Source organism: Labeo rohita, chromosome 21 (genome assembly GCF_022985175.1).
Source record: "Labeo rohita strain BAU-BD-2019 chromosome 21, IGBB_LRoh.1.0, whole genome shotgun sequence".
Lineage (NCBI taxonomy): Eukaryota > Metazoa > Chordata > Actinopteri > Cypriniformes > Cyprinidae > Labeo > Labeo rohita.
In genome coordinates, this window is record NC_066889.1 from 22792955 (window position 1) to 22820829 (window position 27875).

A 27875-nucleotide genomic window follows, 5' to 3' on the forward strand; every position below is an offset into this window, starting at 1 on the left:
ATATAAATAATGATAAATAAATCATTTCATATCGTTGGCAACAAAATCAAGGTATGCTGCAGACTGGCTGAGGAGACTTGACCGGATTCTTGTGGAGGTTGTTTCAAAATAAAAGTCATTCAAAGGCGTACTTTGAGAAAAGTGTAATACCCTGCCTAAACCGCCACAAGATGGTGATAGCGACACGTGTTTAATTTTTCTTTGACACTTGTCTTTCAAAGTTTCATAAAAGCTGACACATGAAAAAAAAGTGTTGTTGTTGTTGTTAAGACAAACCAGAGCAACGACAATATTGCCACTTGCCATTTTGACGTGATTTACGTGATCACAGTATTTACCATAATAAACAAATTATTAATACAAATAATAATAGACTATAAAAGTAATATTTTAGCACTATCTGCTGTACTGCTTTTGATCTGCAAATCCACATGATCTAACAGCAGCTGTGGGTTGTGTTGTTTTGTCTGAACGATCTAATCGAACTTTCGGGCTCATTAATTATTCATCTCCTCGTCAGAATGGGAGGGGCTCCGGACCCGGAAGTCCGATGTTGCTGTTGAGTCACCCCTGACTGGTAACAGCCAGATAGCGGAAAACAACTAGAGATGATGCTGGAGAGCTCGGCATCTTTGAACCGTTCCAGAGAGTGAATAAATGCGTTGTTCAGCTAGGATAACACCTTGAGCATTTGCGCTTCACTTCACAGGACTGACGTTTTATCATCAAAATGATGGAGGAAATTGACAGATTTCAAGTGCCACCAGTAAATCCAGAGATGAAGCTGCTGGTAAGTGTCACTCTCACTACATGGAGAATAACACTGTGTACCTTTACAGGTCGTGGGAAATGTCACTGTGTGATTCCGTATTACGTAACGTTAACTTAACCTGACCCACAAACGCAGACACATTACCAGATGTTGTCTAAAGGATCGTTGAGTGTATTTAGAAAAAAAACGAGATATCCAACTATGTTTATACTATGCCAGTTGTTATGGTACGTTACTGACATTTAATCAGTCGCGTTTATATGTTCGTAAACCTCCTTTATGAGACAAAAAAGCTTTCACAAGTTATATATAATATTTTTTGACGGACAGAAATGGGTGTTTGTTATTAAGTGTCTGATTCGCGAATATAATGTTCTTTTGATTCGGAGCTTTCATTGAATCAGTCCGACTCCCTACGAATCGACGGTTATAGTTCAAATGAATCGCCGGGAACCAAATGAGTGAGTTCTTACTTAAAGGGTCATCGGATGCCCATTTCCCACAAGTTGATATGATTCTTTAGGGTCTTAATGAAAAGTCTATAATATACTATGGTTAAAAATTCTTAATGGTTGTGTAAAACAACACCCTTTTTACCTTATCAAAATGAGCTCTGCAAAACTCATCCAATTCTGAGGGATTGTTCCTTTAAATGCAAATGAGCTGCTCGCCCCGCCCCTCTTGTCTCTCTGTGGAGTGACGAGCCTGTTTACTTTAGCCGCATTTAGCACGTTTAGCTGCAAATCTTGCTAACTAGCACGTTATTAGAAAAGGTGATTGCAGAGATTCATAAAAAAAAAATATACTCACTTCTGTTGTAGGTGAAGCTGGATCATGAATGATTTGCGCGAACATAGACACATTTATGTAGATCGGGAGGTGCATTCCCTTCACAAACAAACGTAATCCACTGCATCTTCAGCGACTCAGATGTCTGGAGTAAATGATGACCACTATGTTCATTATTACATCCAGCAACACAACACCTCAATTGCTCAATCGGAGATATTCTTGTCTAATTTACATCCCTGCTCCGGCATTGAAACAATGGAGGTTGGACTGTTACAGCTGATCTGAGGTAAGACGCTCATGTCAATCAACTTTCGTGGGAGTGGCCTCTGTGGGTGTGACGCCACACCGACAGGCATCTGAGAATGGTTCGATTTGAAAAAGGGGATATTATTTTTACAGATTAATTAAAAACCACTGCATGGATTTTTATCATTATAGGATAGATTCGTACATTGACAACACACATTAATGTTCAAACAACATGTAAAAGTGAAGTTTGCATCCGATGACCCCTTTAAATCAACTGAATGTTTATATGTAAGTTAGTTACTTTACGAAACCAAATAGTAAAAATTTTACAAATTAACTGCACTGGAATGCTTATTTTGTGATGAAACTACCTGAAACATCATGATGATGCAAACCAGTCCCTAAATGTTGGAAGTACCGACCCATTGTTTATACTGAACGTGCAAAGAAAGTCAAACGCACTTTACAGAAAAAGGTAAAACAACGTTGTCAGGTCATTTTTGAAGCTGGAGGAGAAAATGAGATGAGTTTTTCACCCTGCCCTACCTTTTTAAACCAGAATACACAGACATTAACATTCAAAAAACATGTAAAAGTGAAGTTTGCATCCGATGACCCCTTTAAATCAATTGAATGTTTATATGTACACTACCGTTCAAAAGTTTGGGGTCAGTACATTTTTATTGTTTTTTTTTTTTTTTTTTTTTTAAGAAATTAATACTTTTATTCACCAAGGATGTATTAAGTTAATAATTAAAAGTTTATTAAAAGTTAATAATAAATAATTTACATTGTTATAAAATATTTATATTTTGAATAAACACTGTACTTTTTAAACTTATTATTCATGAAAGAATCCTGAAAAAAAAAATTACAGGTTCCAAAAAATATTTGGCAGCACAACTGTTGATATTATCCAACATTGATCATTCTAATAATAAATCCGCATATTAGAATGATTTCTGAAGGATCATGTGACACTTAAGACTGGAGTAACAGCTGATAAAAATTCAGCTTTTCATCACAGAAATAAATTCTATTTTAAAGTATGTTAAAATAAAAAACATTATTTTATATTGTAAAAACATTTTGCAATATTACTGTTTTTTTTCTATATTTTTAATCAAATAAATGCAGCCTTGATGAGCATAAGAGACTTCTTTAAAGACTATTACAAGTCTTACTGACCCCAAACTTTTGAACGGTAGTGTAAGTTAGTTACTTTACAAAACCAAGTAGTAAAAATTTTACAAATTAACTGCACTGGAATGCTTATTTTGTGATGAAACGTGGTGAAACGTCATGATGACGCAAACCAGTCCCTAAATGTTTTGATTAACTTGAATTAGAATTTGTACATTTAAATACAACTAAAATAAAACAACAATTAAAATCAATTGTTAAATAAACAATTCTGTAGAATTTAACGTAAAAGAAAGCACAAGGGCGATAATTACAAACAATACAGGCCTGAAAGTACTTGACTTGAGTGGATTTGAACTCATCAACCCTGTCAGACAGTAGTTGCAGACACATACGTCTTGAATTTCCTGAATGTCTTATTTGTTTCAGAGCTTGTGTAAACACATTGATTTCCAGTGAAGTAAGTATGTTTTAATCCAGTTAGTAGGCCTGCATTATCTGGGTGCGCTGTAGAATATGCTGGATTGGTGAGATATGGCCCGGAGTGATATTGTCATTCCTTTTTCATTGGCGCCCCACTATTCCCAAGGTGCCAAAGACCCAGCTGTTCCCCTCAACAACAAACTGCGCTTTCTCATGCTAATCCACTCTTCTGTGGGCAGAAAAGGACACACACCCACTGCAATATGGCTCCTTTTTTTTTTCAGAGAAGAATACTCTATACGTTTACGTATTTACTAGTTATTAGCTTTCTGATTTGTTGTACACATAAGTAGATGAAGACAACAGTCTATTAGGTCATATAAAGTATAAGTATTAAAAAAAAAAACAATTACTAATTTTAGTTTCAGAATGCCATGTGGATAACAGGAGTGCAGCGATAACAGTAAGCTGCCCTGTGCCGGAGTCACTTTGCGGTGACTGTAATTTTGCCAAGTAGGCCATTTTCCTGGATCATCTTCTTTTGTTGGTTCTAGAACAAACATTTCTGTCGAACACACATTGTCCTGACGCAAACCCTAACCATTGAATACCCCTTCAAGGATTAGTTAACTTACGGAATAATCATTTCCTGATGTCATCCAAGATGCTTATGTCTTTCTTTCTTCAGTTGAAAAGAAATTGAGGTTTTTGAGGAAAACATTCCAGGATTTTTCTTCAGTGGTGGCCAACAGGTTGAAGGTCCAATAATTAAAAAAATTGCACTTTCAGTGCAGCCTCAAAGAGCTCAACACATTCCCAGCCGAGGAATAAGGCTCTTATTTTGCAAAACGATCCTATTTTTTTAACCAGTGTCTTTGATCCAATTCAACCATACCAATAAGCAAAATATTACTCAAGATTAGGAATGCAACAATACAGTTAGTCCATGGTTCAAGACGTACCTTGGTTTTTAACCACGGGGTTCGGTTCGGTTCCTTTCGGTTCTGATAGCTTGCCACATCAGTGTGTTTTTTTTTTTTTTTTTCCATCTAATTAACAACAAAATACCCATGTAAACCCCTGTACACTGGAAAAAGCGTGGATTATGGTCTGCTTAATATTTTTTTTTGGGAGAGGTATTATTTTTTTTAGATTTTTACGCAAAATAGGATGGGTTTCATTCATACTGGACGCCAGAGGGTGCCCTCGTGCAGAAAATCCACATATGCGTCAAAGAAGTGTCAACGATGACGTTCCGTTCCAGCTTATCTAATAATAAAAACAAGATATATAACGTTAAACGTTTTAAATGATGAAATGTAAGGACAATCATCTGTAAAGGAACACTCGTCTCTAGAGAAATATACAAGGAAATTATTTAAATGCAAAACCGAAAAACGCAATTCACAAGCGCGTATTGAACCGTGGATGTCGTACCGAACGGTTCGATATTATATTGAGAATTGTGACATCCCTACTCAATATAAACTACCATTTGTTCTTCTTTTTTTTTATTGCTGGAGAGTGTTGCACTTTGTTCTTCTGGATTCTACTGTACAGACTTGAATTTACTTTTCCTTCAGCCTGCACTGTAAAAACTAAAAAGAGTTGAGAAAACTTAAAAAAGTAACGCAACTTGATGCGGTAAGACTTTGGAGTTCTCTCAACAATAGTTTTTTAGTTTTTCTCAGTAAACATACTTTGTTTAGCCAACATAAATTTGTTTGTTCATGCAGTGCTGATTGTCTTATTTTGATAATAGAAAAAGGCACAGCAACTAAAACAACAACTGTCGTTAAGGTAATTTATTTATTTTTTTATGTATCAATTTTTTGTTTATTTACAAATGACAAACAGTGAATTGTTATAGAAACTTTAATGGATAGCTTAGTCTAATATGTAGACAACATTGTATTTGTTTGTAAAACATCTTACAAAACTAAGATATCCAGTAGATTTAAGATATAAGTGGTTGAACATACTCTAGGCCTCAAAACTACACACACAAACCTCAGGAACGGTTGCAATCAACAAATGTTAAAAAGATGAGCTCTTTACATCACAGCACAACAAATAACTAACAATAATGACAAAACGACAACAAAAAGTTTAAATTAATTCCGCAAACATTTGCATGCTGGAAACTCACAAAGCCTTAACATTTCAACAATATGAAATTCTTTGATCAGGCAACTGTGTTTGACTAGTTGGAACAACATTTAGGGACATTTTGTTGGTCTGACAAGGGTTTTTAAGTCGTTTCAAGAAAACAGCTTTTTTTAGTAATTAAGACTCAAAATGTTTGTAAACTGGAAAATATGCATTTGCATTTTTTACAGTGTGAGGATTTTGGTGTGAAAAGGGGTTTGCATTTGCCAAAAATATAACTTCTTATATTAAAAACAAACAAGCAGATGCCGAGATTGCAAAAATTAACACGATATTGTAATGCATTACACTGTAAAAAAACAATTTGTTGAGTCAACTTAAAATAATTTGTTACCTGGCTGCCTTAAAATTTTAAGTTTAGTCAATTCAAAAAAAGTTTATTCAACTTGAAGTGTTAAGTTATACTAAGTGACAACTTAAAATTTTAAGTTGAATCAACTCAAATATCTAAGGCAGCTGGGTTACTTAACCATCTGTTACGTTTAACAAACACAATCTAAGTTGTTACTTAGTACAACTTAACATTTCAAGTTGACTAAACTTATTTGAGTTGACTGAGCTTTTTTTTTAAGCTGACTCAACAAATTGTGTTTTTTGTTTTTTACAGTGTACTTAACTTTTCCCAACACTGGTGATTTCGCAATGTGTAAAGTCGCAGACGCGCATCTGTGTTTAAAAAGTACATACATTTTTATTTTTTTTTAGAAAATGGCAGATCGTTGCACTAGATAAGAGCCTTATTCCTTGGCTGGGATCATGTAGAGCCCTTGAAGCTGCATTGAAACTGCAATTTGGACCTTCAACTCGTTGGACAACATTGAAGTCCACTATATATAGAAAAATCCTCTAATGTTTTCCTCAAAATCCTTAATTTCTTTCTGACTGAAGAAAGAAAGACATGAACATCTTGGATGACATAGGGGTGAGTAAATTATCAGGAAATTTTTATACTTCTCCTTTTAATCAGTGGGAAATTTAAGAAGTAGATGAACCTATCCCATTCCTTTTATTCTATCCTTTTTATTCTATATAAGTTCTATATATTTTCTGGGATGTTAACCACTATCAGCTGATAGTCACCTTATGGATCATGCTTTGCTGTGATTGGTCCAGAATACATCTTGTCATATAATCCCACCAATCCTTTTTATCGCCTCAGCTGTGTCAGCGTTCGCTCATCTTCATCTCCTTCATCAACCAACGTCATCAAAATACGATAATGACATGACATGTGGTCATAAAGTGCATAAAGACATTGTAGTTCAGATTCCACATGATTAATCTAGAATCTTTCCTGATGTTAAAAGTTGAGCTTCTCATTGAACAACCATTAGTCCTTGTGAGAGATTTTACACGAGACCTACATGTGTACAGTGTTTCAGTGGTTTTTTGATGTGTTTCTGTAGTCTTGCACTGGTCTAGATCAATGCAGACTTGCTTTGTGTTTCAGTTCTTATAGATTTCTGATCACTTTAATCTTGTAGATCAGCTTTAAACAATGAGACGAGAGATTAGGGTTACATCAGACTGGGTTTTGTAATGCTCTGAGGCTTCACTCGTCTTGGTAGATCTTGCATAAATTTCACGGGCAGTTGTACATGAAGCTGGTGGAATATGCATGACTTTGATGTTGTTCTTTGTGGTGTTGCTCTGAGATTTGTGTAGCCTGTGTAGTCTAACAAAGGCTGTCTGGAAAGCTCAAAAACGTCGGCTTACTCAACAGAGTCCTTTTGTAGACCACAAAGCACAAAGACAAATAGCATTTTTAAATATGTGTTGACGTGACGCATTACCTCCTTGCTTTGAAGGTGTGTCCCGATGCTCGAAAAAAATCTAAATTGTATTGTGGACGAGCAACAGCTGGAGATAAAGATGAATGGCAATGTGCTTCATGCCCAGCTTATGATTAGGTGCTTCAGGAGCTTGATGGTATCCTGCTGGGTTATTACCCACAATCCCCCGCTGGTCTGTTTAGCTGGTGCTGAGCTTAAAGGGTTTGTGAGAGCCCTGCCAGGCCTGCAGCTGGCACTATGCCATGACTGAGCCAGTGGGCAAAGAGGTTTCCTTCAACAACAAGACTGCTTCATGTTTGTTCCACAAGTGAATTTTTTTATGATACAAGGTTTTTTTTTAATATCTAGTGACCTCTCCAAAGGTTTTAGTGTCTTTTAGTCACTGCTAACATGAGTTAAGTTTGTTAATTCAGACATGTGACGTATTGCATCATTTTTTGATATTTGTAATTGCTGATAGGTGGTAGTTCGTAGTTTTTATACATTTACATCTGTTTATACAGAATACTTAATTACATTAAAACTATTAATAAGAATTGTAATTTATTATTTTAATAATAATAATAATAATCAATTTTTTAATTATATTTTTTTACCATTAGATATAATTATTTATATATATATATATATATACATTATATGCCATTATATATGTGTTGTATTATATTTTTTATAAAACTTTCTATAAAATTTGATGTATAATGCTTATAATATATAATACAACACACATATATAATGGCATTTTATATATATAGTGCCATTATATATGTGTGTTGTATTATATATTATAAGCATTATACATGTTAATTTATTTAAATAATTTAAATAATCAAATTTTGTAGAAAATTATGAAAAAATGTAAAAATGAAATGAAATAAAGTACAAATATTTAAAATGTAAAAAAAAAACAAAACATTTAATATGTAATTAATATTTGATTTAAAAAAACGTTTTTATTTTTTTTTTTTAAACGTCTACTAACAACATTTCTGAACAAAACTGTTTTATTTGTTAAGGAGAAGTATGATAAATTATTACATTAATTTACTAGTTAATTTTTGGTATGTCCTACCTTAAACAATAATGAATAAACATTTTATTTTATTTTATGTAGGCTATAGTCATGGCAAAATAAATAAATAATAATATTAAAAAATAGATATTTAATATATAATTAATATTTGATAGAATTTGTTGCAGGTAAAAACATTTTTAAAAACATATACTGACAAAATTTCTGAATAAAAGTCAAGGGTATTTATGATAAATGAATAAATTAATGTAATAGTAAATTTTTGGGATATCCTGCCTTAAACAATAATAAATAAACATTTTATTTTATTTTATTTTATTTTATTTATATAGTCATGGCAAAATACAATAAAATTAAAAAATAAATAAAATAAATGATCTAAAATGTAAAAAATACATTTAATATATAATTAATATTTGATAGACATTACTTTTTTTTCCAGGTAAAAAAAAACTTTTTTATAAAAGCATCTGTTGAATTTATGAAAAAATAAAAGCAGTAGTCAATAGAACATGGTGTGAATTGTGAAACCCCAGTGTTTCACAATTCACATCATGTTCTATCGACAGTCTGTTGGCTGTAGTTTGACGTTTCGGTTAGTCATCTGGTGTGTCATGAACCCAGAAACATAGCATTGCTAATCGCACAGCTCTAGTGGTTCAGTGACGGCCTGAAGACTCTCAGATGTCCACAAGGGCTGCATCCAATGAAGGCAGGCTTTTTTAGATCATAATAGGCGCTCTGTTGGCAGAGGCAGCTTGGGTGTGCTCTCAACATTTCCTCCAACAAGCTCCCTCTGTTCTGGCTCTCCCCGTCCCGAGTGATGTCACAGAGCACTCAGACCCTACGTATTGAAGGCTGGAGCAACAAAACATGCCTGGTGTCATGCGAGCCAACTGTGCAGGAAGTACTGGCCCGTTACTATGACAGCTAGAATCAACCTCCTTTCATCCATCTCTCCAACAAGCAGCTGTGCAGAAAACAGGCTTTGGAGAACGGAGGGTGTATATTAGCTCAGAATTTGTGTGGTAAAGAAGGCTTTGTAAATTTTACATCGTAGACAGTACGATCTGTCTAACTTTAATGCAATTAGTTGTTCATATTTCTCATATCAATTTATCTGTAATAAAGACTCAAGACTTACATATTGTAAAAGAACTTGTAAGAGACTACTAAGCATATTTTACTGTCATACTTTTAATTTTATGCTCCAGTTTTGTTCAGAAGTTTTGTCAATAGATTTTTTTTTTACCTGGGAAAAATGTATTAAATAATATTTTTCCAGGTAAAAAACCTTTTTGAAAACATCTATTGACAAAACGTCTGAACAGAACTGTAGTATTATATATTAAATGTATTTTTTTAATTTTAAATTTTTTATTTGATTTGCCATGACTATAGCCTACATAAAATAAAAGGTTTATTCATTATTGTTTAAGGCAGGACATGCAAAAAATTAACTTATTCATTAATTTATCAGAGTTCTCCTTGACGAAATAAAAAACAGTTTTGTTCAGAAATTTTGTTAATAGATATTTTTTTAAAAAAACATTTTACCTGGAAAAAAGTAATTTTTATCAAATATAAATTATATATTAAATGTATTTTTTTACATTTTAGATCATTTGTTTAAATTAATTTAATATTTTATTTTTAAATGACTATAGCTTATATAAACAAAGATAAAATATTAATTATATATTAAATATATTGTTAAAATTGTATTTTATTTATTTTTTATTATTTAATTAATTAATTAATTTATTTATTCTTTGCCATTTTTTGCCTATAGCCTACATAAAATAAAAATGTTAATTTATTATTGCTAAGGCAGGACATTTATTCTCCTTGACTAAATAAAAAAACAGTTTTGTTCAGACATTTTGTCAATAGATGTTTTTCAAAAGGTTTTTTACCTGGATAAAAACAACAACAACAAAAATAATAATAATATTTTTTCCCAAATATTAATTATATATTAATGGTATTTTTTATACACTTAAATGTATTATTTTACACTTGTAGATAATTTATTTTATATTATTTTATTTCATTTTATAATCTAAAATGTAAAAAATACATCTATTACATAATTAATGTTTGATAGAATTTTTTTTCCAGTTTAAAAAACACTTATTTATTAATTTAATAATTTCTGAGCTTTTTTTATGTAGTCAAGGGTAAGTATGATAAATTAATGAATTAATCTGCTAGGAAATTTTTGGGATGTCCTGCCTTAAATAATAATAAATAAACATTTTATTTGATTTTATTTTATTGACTACATAAAAAAAATATATATATATATATATATATTTTTTTTTTTTAACCTGGAATATATATATATATATATATATATATATATTTGTGCCATGACTACAGCCTACATGAAATAAAATAAAAGGTTTATTCATTATTGTTTAAGGGAGGAGATCCCAAAAATTAATTAGTAGATTAATTGATTAATTTATCATATGTTTAAATATGCAAATTATACTTATACTATCTAATTAAATATGTACAAATTAGATAATACATTTCCAGAAAATAATTCTGAACATTGGATAAAGCCAGATTCAACTTTTTTTTTTTTTAATTTTGGATATCTCTTTTTACCACTCCATAAATCAGAAAATACTGTCAACCACCATGTGTTTAGGTATAAAATGTTTTAAATTCAGCCAAAATCAGGATTAATCTGATAACCAGTAGCTTACAGTACATTGCTAGTTTTTGACTGTACAGGCCCCACATCTATCTCTGGTCCCAGAATCAATAAGTTGCTGGAGCACAGCTGTGAAAGCAAATCTGAGATGTTTTGAGAGAGATGTATTAAAATGACCCGTTCCAGCGACAGCGTGGTGACATTGTGCTGACTCGTGTTATTTCACCCAGCCCCAGTAAAATCAACACCCTTGATACATGCCCTGCCCTACCAGATGCCATTATTTACAACCAGTAGGATTTTTGCTGTCTGTTTTTCATCAGCACACCAAGCATGGTGGGGTTTTGTACCAGAGTGAGTCCTTCTGCATTATATTGTTTCAGATTTACACTCTGAATTGTCAAATAATCGATTTTTGGAAAAATGTAGTTGTCTACATTGCTAATATGTAGACTCTGCATTTGGGAATGTATTGTTGCATCTAGCTGATACGTATGATTGTGTTTTTGCCTTCAGGATCCTGCGGCAACATCCACTTTGGAGGCTGAAACAGGAACGAGAGAACCAGAGTCAGTCGCCATCAACTACAAGCCCTCTCCGCTACAAGTGAAGATAGGTAAGGCACTTTCTCATTCAGCCAATGATCTGACTGAGATGCCCTATCGTCACTAGTGTAATTTGTCCATTTGAGTGTAAAAACGACTGTATTGATTTTCCCACTTGATACCGTGATTGTGCAGCATACGGTTCGGAGCGAGAGCTAAGAAGCGATTAGCGGTAGGCCGTGTGAAATGGATGACTGTGGCTTTCGATAAGCAGAAGTGTAATGAATCTTTAAGTCTGAATGTTTCTTTCAGATAAAATATCTACAGCTTTTGAAATGCAATTGTGGAGCCTTTTTAGGTTTTACGTTTTTACAAGGAAATTTGAAACAGCAAAATTCATTTCTGTTTAAACATTAAAAAACATTTTTATGTAATTTGTCTATCAGGTTTCAAAAATGCTTAAATAAGCCATTCATGTTTCCAAAGTGCATAAATAGTCATCTATATTTTTGCCCATCCTTTTGAATATAAAAAAATAAAATAAAGTAAAATAAATAAAATGAACGTTCAGTTTTTGAAGTTTTGAAGCATTCTGTTTTACTTTGTGTAACTTGTAATAATTTAATCAAATTAAATTTAAATTTAATTTAATTTAATAACTAGTTAAATTTGAACTAATTTGTGAAATTTTAAACCTGAGCAAAATTAATTTGTTTAAATATTAAAAACCTTCTTTGTGTAATTTGTCTATCAGGTTTCAAAAATACATAAAAAGTCATCCATATTTTTGACCATCCTTTTGTAAAATAAAATAAAATAATAAATAATAAAATAAAATAAAATAAAAATAATTAAAAAATAATAAAATAATAAAAATCTCAGTTTCATTAGAAGCATTCTATTTTACTTAACTGGTAATAATTTAATTTAATGATGTAATAATTAGTAATTTGGTATAACACAAAACATATCCATGTAATAAATAGCTGCCACAAGTACCTTGCAATTGTGGAAGGAAATTTGAAACATGAGCAAAATTAATTTCTGTTTAAATATTAAAAAACATCCATATGTAATTTGTCTATCAGGTTTCAAAAGTACATAAAAAGTCATTCATATTTTTGACCATCCTTTTGAATATTAAAAAATAAATAAATATAAATAAATAAATAAGTAAATAAATGAATATTTCATTCTCAATTTCATTTGAAGCATTCTATTTTACTCTGTTTGACTGGTAATAAATAAAATTTAATTTAATAATAACTAGCGAATGTATCAATATAATAAATAGCCGTCATATTAGTTATCAGCCATATGAAAGAATTTAATTGTCACAAATGCAATTGTGGAGAAATTTGAAACATGAGCAAGATTAATTTTTGTTTTAATATTAAAAACCATCCTTATGTAATTTGTCTATCATGTTTCAAAAGTACATAAAAAGTCATCCGTATTTTTGACCATCCTATTGAATATTAAAAATTAAATAAATAAATTTAATAAAATTAATTCTCAATATTATTTGAAGAATTCTATTTTACTTTGTGTAAAACTGATAATAACGTTTTCTTAATTTAACTGGTATAAATTTAATTTAATTTAATAATGTAATAATTAGTAGTTTGGTATAAGCAAAATGTATCAATATAATAAATAGCTGTCATATTAATTATCAACCATAGCATTAAAATAATTATAACATTGAAATAAAAAAAAGAATTAAACGCCAAGCATGCAGTGTTATTTTACTTACTATTTTAGTATTTATTAATATTAGCTTTTATTTTTACATTTTCAGTTTTAATTTTAATGTTTAAGTTCTATTAATTATATATATATATATATATATATATATATATATATATATATATATATTTATATTTAGGTTTTATTTATTTACTTTTTTAAAATCTAATATTTATATTTATATTTTATTTTATTGCAGCTTAAGCTTAGTTCAAGTTAACAATAACCACCCTGCAACCATAACATTAAAATAATTGTGTTCCTTTTTTTAAGTTGAATATTAGTCCCATTTCCCTCAAGTAACAGGAATCAAACAACAAACAACATCTCTCTCTCCTGCTCTATGACTATCTCACGCCGCTCTCTGTTTAGAAATGCTCTGTTAGGGCATCCTAAAATACAGCAGTTGCTGTTGTTAATTAAACTTCACTTTACAGTCCTCCCTCTGACAGCCTTATTACTTATAGCACCGCAGAGAAATCTCCCACACACACATACTCAGGACAGTGTGTGTAAGTCACGCAGAAGTCAAGCTCAGACTTCACGCCTGAAGAAACTGTTCTCCAGCCAGAGAACCACGCAGAATGGAGAATAATAAGACTCTAGTCTCAACGCATAATAAAACTTTGTGTGTTGCCATGGTATTTATCTGGATTCAAAAGAACACATTCAAAGCGTAACTGTGGTTATAAATGCATGCAAGGAAGACTCAGTCTTCAGTGTGCAAATGAGTATGAGAATGAAGACCAATCACAATTCCGTATGCAAATATTGCGATCACACAAAACGTTTTGAATGCTGAATGTAAGTCAATAGGAGATTCACAAAATGTAATTTGTTTTTAATTTGTTCTTTTGGTAGAGAAACAGCGAGAGCTTGCGAGGAAGGGCTCAGTGAAGAACGGGACTGTGGGGAGTCCAGTCAATCAGCAGCCCAAGAAAAATAACGTTATGGCCCGAACAAGGTAAAGTTTTCTTTTTCTTTTTTGATAAAACAAATGTTTGGCCTCATAATAATGGTTCATTTGTTAAGTACATCAAAAATATGAACAGCAACAACATCAAATCCTATAAACATCAGCTTTAAATGAAGGCTTTACAGTCTGTGAATGTTAATTAGTGTTAGTGCAGTCTTTATGAGGACTTCTGCCATCCCATCGGTCCCTTGTGCGCTGTCAGGATTAGCTCAAATGCGAGGACCCGTCCGCAGGCCTGGTTTAAAGCAGAGCTTTTGGCCTGAAGATTAGCTGCATACAGGCCTGCTTACTCTTAAAGCCTGAGGGCCAGAGATTAACTTGAGCTTTTGTCCCAGAGAGAAGGAACAAAAGATGTCTAGCGCCGACTCTGGCTAATGTAACAGGGTCTGATAATGTTAAACTCAGCCGTGCCTCTTATTTATTTGATTTCCCTTGCCAGATTTGTCCTAGTACTTAACGATTTGGGAAAAGTGGATATTAAAATTAAAGGTTAATAGTTAAAAATAAAACCAAAAAATGCTGCCTTTGTTTTTGAGGGTTTCTGATAATGAGAGATATGTAATTTAGGTAATATTTGGCCATTGTTTTATTACTGGGATTGTGTCTGTGGATAAACAGGATTTTTATCATTTGATTTATGTTATAAAATCTTATTATCAGTTGTTTGCAATGAAATGGAAGAACTTAATTGTCACTTGTGGTCTCAGACTTTTGTATACAAGTTTATATTGCTATAATATTGACCATCAGCAAGAATGCTCTCTAGATATTGGCAAAAAAAATAAAAACAGATTTTGAAGATGATCCCATAAGAACAATTTGTACTAGGAATGTCAAATTGATACATTTCGGTTAATCGCATCCAAAATAAAAGTTTATGAAATATGTGTGTGTACTGTGAATATATATATATATACATACACATAAACACACACACACACACACACACACGTATCATGTAAACACAAACTTTTATTTTGGATGCGATTAATCGTAATTAATTAATTTGACAGTAGACACCTCTTGTAAACAAACTTTCATTTTGGATACGATTAATCGTGATTGATCGATTGGACAGTACACATATCATGTAAACACAAACTTTTATTTCGGATGCAATTAAGCTGTTTGACAGCACACACATATGTGTAAACAAACTTATTTTGGATGTGATTATTTGCGATTAATCGATTTGACAGTATACACATATGTAAGCACATTTGACAGTACATGCATATCATGTAAACGTTACCTTTTATTTCAGATGAGATTAATTGTGACTAATTGATTTGACAGTGGACACCATGTAAACACAAACTTTTGTTCTGGATACGATTAATCGCGATTAATCGATTTAACAGCACACACATATGTAAACACAAACTTTTATTTTGGATGGGATTAATTGTGATTGATTGATTGGACAGTACACATATATCATGTAAACAAACTTTTATTTTCGGATGCAGTTAAGCTGTTTGACAGCACACACATATGTAAACAAACATATTTTTATGATATAATTATTTATGATATTTGCGATTAATCGATTTGATAGTATACACATATGTAAGCACAAACTTTTACTGTGGATACACTTAATTATGCTTAATCGATTTGACAGTACACAAACAACATGTAAACAGACTTTTATTTTGTTTGCGATTAAGCGGTTTAACAGCACACACATATGTTAACATTACCTTAAATTTTGGATGAGATTAATCGCGATTAATCGATTTGAGAGTACACACATATGTAAACAAACTTTTATTTTGTTCGTGGTTAAGTGGTTTAACAGCACACACATATGTAAACAAACTTTTATTTTGTTCGTGCTTAAGTGGTTTAACAGCACACACATATGTAAACATTACCTTAAATTTTGGAGGAGATTAATCGCGATTAATCGATTTGACATATGTAAACAAACTTTTATCATGTTTAACAGCACACACATATGTAAACTTTTAAATTTTTGATTAATCGATTTGACAGTACACACATCATGTAAGCACAAACTTTTATTTTGGATGTGATTAAGCGGTTTAACAGCACACACATATGTAACCAAACTTTTACTGTGGATGTGATTAATCGTGAAAAATCGTTTTTTACAGTACACACATAATTTAAAAACAAACTTTTATTTTGGATGTGATTAATCGCGATTAATCGATTTGACAGCACACACATAATTTAAAAAAACAACTTTTATTGTGGATGTGATTAATCGTGATTAATCGATTTGACAGTACACACATAATTTAAAAACAAACTTTTATTGTGGATGTGATTAATCATGATTAATCGATTTTTACAGTACACACATAATTTAAAAACAAACTTTTATGTTGGATGGGATTAATCGTGATCGATTTGACAGCACACACATCATTTAAAAACAATCTTTTATTTTGGATGTGATTAATCGTGATTAATTGATTTGACAGTACACACATCATTTAAAAACAAACTTTTATTTTGGATGTGATTAATCGTGATTAATCGATTTGACAGTACATGCATATCATGTAAACATTACCTTTTATTTCAGATGAGATTAATTGTGACTAATCGATTTGACAGTAGACACCATGTAAACACAAACTTTTATTTTGGATACGATTAATCGATTGGACAGTACACACATATCATGTAAACAAACTTTTATTTTCGAATGCAATTAAGCTGTTTGACAGCACACACATATGTAAACAAACTTATTTTTATGATGTGATTATTTGCGATTTAATCGATTTGGCAGTATACACATGTAAGCACAAACTTTTACTGTGTATACGCTTAATTATGCTTAATCGATTTGACAGTACACAAACAACATGTAAACAAACTTTTATTTTAAATGCGATTAAGCAGTTTCACAGCACACACATATGTAAACATTACCTTAAATTTAGGATGAGATTAATTGTGATTAATTGATTTGACAGCACACGTTAACACAATCTTTTATTTTGGATGTGATTAGGCTGTTTGACAGCACACACATATATAAACAAACTTTTATTGTGGATGTGATTCAATTTCAATTAACCAATTTGACAGCCCCAATAAGTACCTATGTTTACATTCATATTCAACTGTAGACGTACATGTGTGATTGAACTGGTCTGACAATCTCTTCCATTTTTTCTACTCTCATCACAGGTTGGTTGTCCCCAACAAAGGCTATTCATCCTTAGACCAGAGTCCAGATGAGAAGCCGCTTGTAGCACTGGACACTGACAGGTATTCACACTAAACACTTTATTCTATTATTCTCTCTTTTGTGAATATTTCAGAATGCTTCACTTCAAGGGAAGGATTAGAATGTATCAAACGACGAGAGATGGAAATAAATCCTCTAATTAAAGCTTTGTGCCATTTTCCTAGAAGACGCAACACCAGCCATCTCCTTCTAAAAGAGACCTGACATTTAATCAAAATACCAGCTAATTTTAAAGCGGCTAAAGCGGGTGCCCTTCAGACCAGCGTGAGAAACTGGCAAAGCATAAAAGATTTAAAATTAATGTGCTTTCCTGAAGGCAAAGCGAGACACTTTAGCTTTGGCAAAATGAATCCGCATTTCCTTTCGCAAAAAAATTATCAGTCACTTCAGAGATTTTCTCATCCATCACAGTAGAAACTCCTATTAAATATAAACTAAATTGTCTAGAAAGGTATAAGCAAGTCTCATTATCTGGTTCTGTTTGCAATATCTTTCATAATATTATCGCTTGTGTTAATCTTAAGAGTTCTCTCTCTGTCCAGGATTTTTCTCGTCTCTAAGTTTCCAGCCTTGAGAGTTGAGAAAAAGCAAGAAAACATGTTTGTTGACAGAAGTCCAAAGCACTTGAAATCATCAGTATCGTTTGTGTAGCCTACACCCTTCTGTAATGAGATGTGTCACAGTATGTGTTCAGCCATAATAGTGTGGTTGCTGTTCAGTTCGGATGATCAGGCTCAGCGTGCAGCGTCTCACACAGATGGGTCTCTTAACTTAATGCTTTCTGTGCTGCCAGCTGTCTGCTGGATCTCTGTGACCTCAGCTGCCTGCAGTTGTGATTAAGTCATGTTTTAGGTCACCCGTCCTTCATTGTCTCTCTCTTTCTGCTTTTCCATTTCAGCCTCGCTGTATGTAACACTCAGTCCCTGACATTTAGTACGTACACCCACTGTCTGTCACATGCTCGGGCGTTCTGTCCATCAAATGCTCGCAGTAGTTCCTGTCATACGCATTCTTGGAGCGCGCAGCTTCATTAAAACAACTTGTAATTACCGCAGCAGTCACTAGAAGGCTCCAGATTGTCGCTGTTGGTTTTTCCTGATAAATTAATTTGGCTGAAATGTCATCTTCACATTTTTTTCTTTCTCTCTTGCTCTACTGTGACTAAATAAAGTCTTAAGTGTGGCTAATATAACTAGAAACATTAGGCGGAGACCGTATATTGGAAAATAAACAAGGGAAATCAACATTCAGTAAGGAAGCTGTGCTTGATATGCTTCAACAGATCTTTGCTGACTCAAAAAACAGTGTGCCAACTTTTTTCTTATGCCTTTAAGCGAGTTATTTCTTCTCAGAGTTGCTGCAGAAGGGCTAATTTTACTGGTTTATCTGAAATTAGGGTGCCCATTTGTGACCGTGTATTACTTCCTGTTGTTTTTTAGTGATGATGACTTCGATATGTCCAGATATTCATCGTCTGGATATTCTTCAGCCGAGGTGAGATGTCTAAAGGACCAGGTACTAAAGCATTAAAATAAAGCCACTGAACTATTTGAACCCTTTGCCATCTCCTCTCATCTCAGACTCATCTCTATGGTACACAGTTGAAATAAATGAACTGCAGATTCAGTAGCATCTTTACAGTAGCCTAAATATTTTAATTTATTTTATTATTTAATGTTTAATGTCAGTAGGATTTTTTTTCTTATAGTTGAATTTTTTTTTACAGCAAGAATGCATTAAATTGGCAGTAAAAACATTAATAATGTTAAAAGATTTCTATTTCAAATAAATGCTTTTCTTTTAAACATTCTGTTCTTTAAATATCCCTCCAAAAAATAAAATAAATAAATAATTAATAATGATAATATTATTAATTAATTAAAAAAATATATTAAACAGCACAGCTATAGAAGCTTTTTTTCTGCTACAGAAAAAAAATGTGATTTTTTTTTTTTTTTTTTTTTTTTTTCCCACAGTTTTCATCATTTTAAGCATAGGCACTGCTAATTCAGGAGCAACTTTACAGTAGCCTAAATATTTTATTTTATTTTATTTTATTTTATACACCTATTTAAATTTTACAGTGGCCTAAATATATTTTTTCCTAATAGTTTAATATTTTTTTAATAGTTTAATATTTTTTTCTCAGCAACAATGTATTCAATTGGCAGTAAAGACATTTGTAATGTTAAAAGATTTCTGTTTCAAATAAATGCTTTTCTTTTAAACTTTCTGTATTTTTTAAAATCATCCCCAAAAATAAAAATAAATAAATAATAATAATTAAAAATAGTTTCCAAAGAAATATTATACAGCACAACTATAGAAGCTTTTTTTATACCCCCCAAAAAAATTAAAAAGGTAATTGTGACTTTTTATCTCATTCAGTTCAGACGGTTTTATTGCAATTCAGATTTTTTTTTAACAATTAAGAGTAAGTTTTTTTACTCACAATTTTTGCTTTTCTTCTAAAAAAAAACTGAGATAAAAATTCACATTTTATATAATATTCATTTTATATGTTTTTTTTTTTATTTTATTTTATAGTTTAGTTTTTCTAAAGTGGCATTGTGTAATATAAAGTTTTCAGGCTCAGTTCACTCAAAAATGTTAATCTTTTTAGTAAATTGTATTATTTAAAATAATATGAATTCTTTGATAACTAATCATTTTGTTAAATTTTGTTTCTTTGTCACAGCAAATAAACCAAGACTTAAACATCCAGCTGCTGAAGGATGGCTACCGATTGGACGAAATCCCAGATGATGAAGACCTTGATCTCATCCCCCCAAAATCAGTCAACCCCACCTGCATGTGCTGCCAAGCTACTTCCTCTACAGCCTGTCAAATTCAGTAACCCCAGCCTCCCTTGAACCCCTCCTATCCCAACCCTGTGAGTTACGCTCACAGTAAGCACCCTCAGCATAGATTAACTACTAAAGAACTTAAAAACAATAGAACGGGAGTATTAAAATTAATATAAAATAGGGGAAAATAATGAATGAAAATGCACAAGTATGTAACTGTCATTGGTTCCTCCTATGGTAGGACGTGAGTCTTTGTATCATCACCAGAGGGCGCTAGACTTAGGTGTGTATAGCTGTAAGATTCGTTGAGGTGTATATAAATGCATGGTGCAACATTCGAAAAATACAACTGCTCAAGTATCTTTTAAAATGGAACAAAAATGAACATTTCTCAGTAACCTTTTTTTCTTAAATACCTAACAGTCCATTAGAAAGGGCCCCTTTACACTAAATAAGAAAATGTGTTGCATTTAACTTTAAAAAAGTTATATCTTTTGGCAGCCCTAATGATTATATTTTTATTTAAACTTAGTTTTATAGTTTTCGTCCTTTTTTGGGAATGGCTGCTCTGGAATATCCACCTTTGCTGATGCTTTCTGATGTTATTATGACAGATGTGCTTCTTTTCTAATGAAGGGAGTGTATAGTGACTGATGAATTTATTTCTCAGATCATTTACGTTGCAGACTTGCGTATTAATATATTATGAGTAGCTTTGTAGCAAACACTAATAAAGGGAATACTCTTAAATTGAGATATCCATACAGAAGACACCGATCTGCTATGATACTGACAGCAGATTTAATTAAGTCAGGGAATCTTGTTGAATAGTTGAGATATATTTACTAAGAGATTTTCTTTTTTGAACTTTAGTTTTTTGTTTATAAGGTTTCATTCAGTGTTGCTGCACACAAACCCAACAGTTAAACTGGGTTAAGGGAATTGTAAACGCTTAAATGTTAGTTTTTAAATATAAACTAAAAATGTACCTCTACAGAAGACTATGTAAGCCTGTTTCCCTACTGAATAAATAATTTAAAAAAGGTAATTGTGAGTTTTTATCTCACAATTCTTACTTTTTTTTTTTCACAATTGCAAGTTTACATCTCTCAATTCTGACATTTTTCTCAGAATTGCGTAATATAAACTTGAAATTCTGACTTTTTTCCTCAGAATTCCGTAATACAAACTCAGATTTTATACTTTTTGTCAAACTCCCAATTCTAATACACTTGCAATTTTAATACACTTTAAATTTTTTTCTAAGAATTCCGTAATACAAACTCGAAATTCTGACTTTTTTTCATCAAACTCACAATTCTTTTTTCCTCAGAATTGCATTATAGAAACTTGCACTTATGACTTTTTTCGTCAAACTCGGAATTCTGAAATTTTTTCTCAGAATTGCATTATACAGACTCGCAATTCTTTTTTTGTTTGTCAAACTCGGAATTCTGATTTTTTTTTTCCTCAGAATTGCATAACACAAACTCACAATTCTTTTTTTTTTTTTTGTCAAACTTGGAATTCTGATTTTTTTTTTTCCTCAGAATTGCATAATACAAACTCGCAATTCTTTTTTTGTTTATCAAACTTGGAATTCTGATTTTTTTTTTTCCCCCCTCATAATTGCATAATACAAACTCGCAATTCTTTTTGTTTGTCAAACTCGGAATTTTGATTATTTTCCCCTTAGAATTGCATAATACAAACTTGCAATTCTTTTTGTTTATCAAACTTGGAATTCTGATTTTTTTCCCCCCTCAGAATTGCATAATACAAACTTGCAATTCTTTTTTTGTTTATCAAACTCGGAATTCTGATTATTTTCCCCTTAGAATTGCATAATACAAACTCGCAATTCTTTTTGTTTATCAAACTTGGAATTCTGATTTTTTTTCTCCCCCCTCAGAATTGCATAATACAAACTCGCAATTCTTTTTGTTTGTCAAACTCGGAATTCTGATTATTTTCCCCTTAGAATTGCATAATACAAACTCGCAATTATTTTTGTTTATCAAACTTGGAATTCTGATTTTTTTTCTCCCCCCTCAGAATTGCATAATACAAACTCGCAATTCTTTTTGTTTGTCAAACTCGGAATTCTGATTATTTTCCCCTTAGAATTGCATAATACAAACTCGCAATTCTTTTTGTTTGTCAAACTCGGAATTCTGGTTATTTTCCCCTTAGAATTGCATAATACAAACTCGCAATTCTTTTTGTTTATCAAACTTGGAATTCTGATTTTTTTCCCCCCTCAAAATTGCATAATACAAACTCGCAATTCTTTTTTTGTTTATCAAACTTGGAATTCTGATTTTTTTTTTCCCCCCTCAGAATTGCATAATACAAACTCGCAATTCTTTTTTTTTGTCAAACTTGCAATTCGGACTTTTTTCCTCAAAATCGTGTAATACCAACATGCAGTTATGACTTTTTTGTCAAACTCGCTAATCTGGAATTTTTTCTAAGAACTGCATAATACAAACTCGCAATTCTTACTTTTTTGTCAGGCTTGCAAGTTAGAATTTTTTTAATAATTGCATAATATAAACTCACAATTCTAGCTTTTTTCTAAAACTCGGAATTCTGACATTTTTGCATAATACAAACTCAATTCTGAATTTTTTTTGTCACACTCACAATTCAGACTTTTTTTGTCTGACTTTTTGAATTCTGATTTTTTTTTTCTAAGAATTGCATGATACAGACTTCTTTGCATAATACAAATTCTGACTTTTTTATCAGACTCGCAATTCTGAAATGTTTTTTTTCTCGGAATTGCATAATACAAATCCACAATTCTGACTTTTTGCTCGGAATTTTGTGATACGAACTCACAATTTCTGACTCTTTGCGGGATATTAACTCGCAATTGCAAGAAATAAAGTTTTCTTCACGCAATTGCTTTTTTAATAACGTAATACTAACTCGCAACTGTGATTTTTATATTACGCAATACTGAGAAAAACAAGTCAGAACTGTGAGTTTATATCTCACAATTCTGACTTTACAACTCGCAAATTCTGAAGTCAAAATTGTAAGACTAAAAAGTCACAATTAACCTTTTTTATTTCTTTTGAGTATTTTTTTTTAATTTAGTGGTGGAAACAGGCTTCCACATAAGACAGATAAATGGTACAATTTTCTGATTCAGTGCATTTCATTTTTGGAGCACTTTGTTTTGAGAATTGTTGTGATGTATTAGGACGGGAAGAATGCTTGCATTGATTTACTTGAAGATAATAGCAGCTGCCAGATACATATTCCATAATCTCTGTCATTACCAGGACAAAAATACTATAAATTTAGCTCATCTGATTTGTGCCAAAATGCATAAAATGCGTTGTTTCTTTATTTTATAGACGGAACAGGCATTAAATGCCTATGGCCTGCATTCAGAATCAATTTTACACTTTAGTGCTCTCGTCTTTATAGTCATTTTAAAGTGCAATACCATTTTGTGAGACATTAAGTGTAGTACTCTGGAACAGGATACTCTGCGTTTGCTGTTTTGCTTCAACTTGATGCCTTTTCTTACAAACATCTTGATAAATTCATCTCAGCTGTTTGAGTCAATGGCCAAATCGCTATCACTTCTGTTATAAAAACATCAATTTGATCGATTTGAAGATTGTACTGTTCTGTACAGTATTTGTGTCTTCTTTTTGTCATGCAGCTGTTGTTTATTTTGTGCAGCTTTCAGAGCACCTTATCGTCTCGCGTGTACGTCGCCACCCAGTCGCCATTGCCAGCTGTAATTAGATGCCATTGCACCAAGCACATAACCTAGTAACACTCCAGTTTTCACATGCTGTTAAGAGAATGTATGAAGAGAGATTACAATATAGTAATATAGTAATCTAATATTTCATATTTTATACACTACTGTTTAAAAGTTTGAGGTCAGTAGGATTTTTTTCTAAGTTTAAGTGTGTTTTTTTTAAGCAAGAATGTATTAAATTGGCATTCATAGACAATTATAATGTTAAAATATTTGCTTCAACTCAGTGCTTTTATTTTGCATTTTCTATTCATTAAAAAAAACAGAATTTAAAGAATTTAGGATTTTAAAAAAATCCTAAAATAAAAAAAACATTGTTTCCACAAAAATATTGATCAGTAGAACTGTTTTCAATAAAAGCACGTTTCTGCCATTGCATAAAAAATAATGTTTTAATTCTTACATTATTCTCGCAATCTCAAGTTTCTTTTGGAAGCCCATTTCCACCACTGAATAAAAAAAAATTATCTCACAAATCTGACTTTTTCTTGCTATTGCGAGTTAACATCTCACAATTCACACAATTCTGACTTTTTTCTCTGAATTGCAAGTTTATATCTTGCAGTTCTGACATTATAACATGCAGTTGCGAGTTATTAAATCAGAATTGTAAGATATAAACCTATTATTTTGAGAACAACTCATTTTTTCGCCCTCAAAATTGGACTTACAACATAACAAAACTGGACTTTCAGAATTGTGATACAAACTCGCATTTACAAGAAAGAATTGCGGGTTTTTATCTCACAATTCGGACTTTATTTCTCGCATTTGTGATTTTATATCATGCAATTCTGAAAAAAAAAAGAATTCTGAGTTTATATCACGCAATTCTGACTTTATAACTCGCAATTACAAGTTTATATCTTAACATTCTGAGAATTTTTTTTTTTTTTTTTTTGGTGGAAATTAGCTTTCATAATTTCTCTCAGTTGTGACTTTTCTCCTTAGAACGTCTGAATTGCGAGATATAAATTAAGACTTGCAACAAAAAGTCTGAAATGGGAGATAAAATGATTATTTATCTTGTGGCGGAAACAAGCTTTCACAGTTTTCAACATTGCCATAATAGGAATTAATTACATTTTAAAATATATTCAAATAGAAAACAGTTATTTTGAATTCTTGGTGTGCATTAGAGACGTTCAACGTTAAAAAATATTACTTACCCCAAACTTTTGTACAACAGTATAGGTCTGATGTATGAATTGACAAGCTTTTTGTTTTGATTATTGTGGATCGCTGTATCATTTTGAAACTCCATAACAGTATGATTAACGTTACCAGGTACTTCACAAAACACAACAACTCCCCAAGACATATCTCTAAATGCTTACATTTTCACTACAAAGACAAATATTTCATATCACACTGCCATGTAAAGGTGCATCCACTCCAGTATTTTTGTGTAGCTATGTTATGATGTCTACACCGGACGCGACGGTTGTCGTGTTAAGCCCCGTTCACACTAGCAGCGACTTCTGTCGCTGCATGTCGCCAGAGGCTGGCGACGAGGTTGCTAGTGGGCGTTCCCACTACTGGTTGCCTTGACAGCGAATCAGGTTTCTTGCCGTTAAATACAAACATTTTCGAGGCAAAAGACTAAATATAATATAAATATAAATTAAATCTGTACATATAAACAAAAACGATCAAGAAGCAGAGCCTGCTTATTTCAACTGAGTATGTTTTTCTATGGCTGAGAGGAGAACGATCACATGAGCTCTACCGTCTTCTTTCCTATTGGCTGTCGCTCCCGAAAGTCGCTCTTCATTTGCATAAAGTTGAGGGATTCTCAACTTTGTCGCGTCGCTGGACACGCCCCATCCGGTCGCCAACGGTCGCTGTAGCTCGATGTCGCGCTTGTCGCCGGAAATCGCCAGCTCTCCACTGAAATGAATGGGATCGCGTCGCTTTGTCGCTGCGTGTCGCTTGTAGTGTGAACGGGGCTTAAAAGGTCTGTCTACGCTGGACGCGACAAATCGACCGTTGCAAATATTTGAAATTTGTGTCAGTACCTTAAGTCCTAAATAGAACAGACTTCAGTTTACCGTTGGGAATTTGTTGGGAACTCGCGTCTGGTGTAAACGCGGTGTTACACAAACGTTTTAATTTGCCAGTGCCATTTTTAAAATATTCCACAAGGGAAAATATCCACTTATAGCCATGCTTCAGTGGTATAGCCCTTAGCGTAGCAATAGTTAGCCTACAAAATACCTGTTAAATAGACTTACCATAGATACGTACAGTAGATGGAGAATACGATGGCAAGTTCTCTTAAGCCTGCCGTTTCTAAGCTGTCATGGTACTTACAGACGTACCGTAAGACTGACTGATCTGTGTATTGATGAATGAAGATGTCTGTCATCCCCTGTATATCTGCTTTGGTTTTTTGGTTCAAGATAAACACTCCGTTATGTAACGCCTAAATCATTGTACGCTTTCTGTTACTACACTGAAGTAGAGTATGCCTTAAGTCAAGCTATAAGCAATGGGTCATGTTATTTATTGCCGGTGGTATGTTTTTAATTTATTGATATACAGGACTTATTTTAACATTTTGTTTTTTGCTTTATTTCCTACATTTTTCCCCCTTCTGTCGATAAATATGATTGTAAAGACATGAACGGTTTCCATACCAGTATTTAACAATGTTTGTTGTTCTGTGCAGTGAATCATATCAGTAAACACATCTGAAATTACAATTGAAACACTTGTCCTGTGTATTTTTATGCATATGTATGCCATCAGAATTGACAGAATTTATATACTGAATTTGAATGTAGAAACTGAATTAGAAAAATAATGTTTGTTGAATTAAAGGATTAGTTCACTTCTAGAACAAAAAATTACAATGTACTTCTTTCTTTAGTTGTAAAATAAATATATTTTTTTAAATTACAATTTATATGCTTTTGAACCTCAAACGCTGGTCTTGTCTCGCTCTGTGTGAACTGTTTTTTCCGTTCATGACAGTTAGGGTACGTCTAAAAACTCCCATCTCGTTTTCTTCTCTGACTTCAAAATCGTTCTACATCGCTGCAGAAGTACCAGCTCAGAGTTTACAAAGTGAACATGCAAAGAAAATCAAACACCATTTACAAAAAAATGTAAAACAGCGATGTAGGACGATTTTGAAGTTCGAGGATAAAATGAGATGGGAGTTTTTAGACGTACCCTAACTGTCAAGACAGGGAAAAAACAGCGGTAGACAAAACCAGCGTTTGAGGTTAAAAAGTATATAAATTGTCATTTATTTTGGAAAATAACCAATCGTTTCGCTAGATAAGGCCCTTCTTCCTTGGCTGGGATTGTTTAGGGCCCTTTGAAGCTGCATTTAAACTGCAATTTGGAAGTTCAAATTTGGGAGCACCATAAAAGTCCATTAAGTTACATGGAGAGAAATCCTGAAATGTTTTCCTCAAAAAAAACAAAAAACATAATTTCTTCACGACTAAAGAAAGAAAGACATGAACATCTTGGATGACAAGGGGGTGAGTAAATTATCTGAAAGTTTTATTTATTTATCAAATTTCTTTAAAATGAGTAAATTGGAGGAGATGGTGAAGAAAAAGCAGCCAGCATGTGTCCAAAAGGTAAAACATATATTATTTCGGAAACAGTAGTTTTGGTCACATATTTATTTCAGTTCTGTGAGTATTATATTATACTAATAGGAAAATAGTAATAAAACAGCATGAGTAAGCTATATTTCTTCCAATTTTGAGGTTTAGATTTAA

At 32.2% G+C, this 27875-nt stretch overlaps 1 protein-coding gene across 1 annotated transcript; it reads left to right on the plus strand.

Moving 5' to 3' along the window:
• Nucleotides 1-563: 563 nt before the first annotated feature.
• On the plus strand, nucleotides 564-26846 carry fam219aa (family with sequence similarity 219 member Aa). Its single transcript, XM_051092351.1, has 6 exons — nucleotides 564-790; nucleotides 11556-11655; nucleotides 14195-14297; nucleotides 17481-17561; nucleotides 18981-19035; nucleotides 20240-26846. Exons 1-6 carry the CDS (start codon nucleotides 731-733, stop codon nucleotides 20396-20398), a joined length of 558 nt encoding a protein of 185 aa, XP_050948308.1. The 5' UTR covers nucleotides 564-730; the 3' UTR covers nucleotides 20399-26846.
• Nucleotides 26847-27875: the final 1029 nt, after the last annotated feature.

Excerpts from the sequence above, each read along its gene's own strand:
- fam219aa (XM_051092351.1), top strand. The coding sequence starts at position 731 with ATGATGGAGGAAATTGACAGATTTCAAGTGCCACCAGTAAATCCAGAG. Across the intron at positions 14,298-17,480 it reads AACGTTATGGCCCGAACAAG|GTTGGTTGTCCCCAACAAAG; the intron begins GTAAAGTTTTCT and ends CTCTCATCACAG. Across the intron at positions 19,036-20,239 it reads CTGGATATTCTTCAGCCGAG|CAAATAAACCAAGACTTAAA; the intron begins GTGAGATGTCTA and ends TCTTTGTCACAG.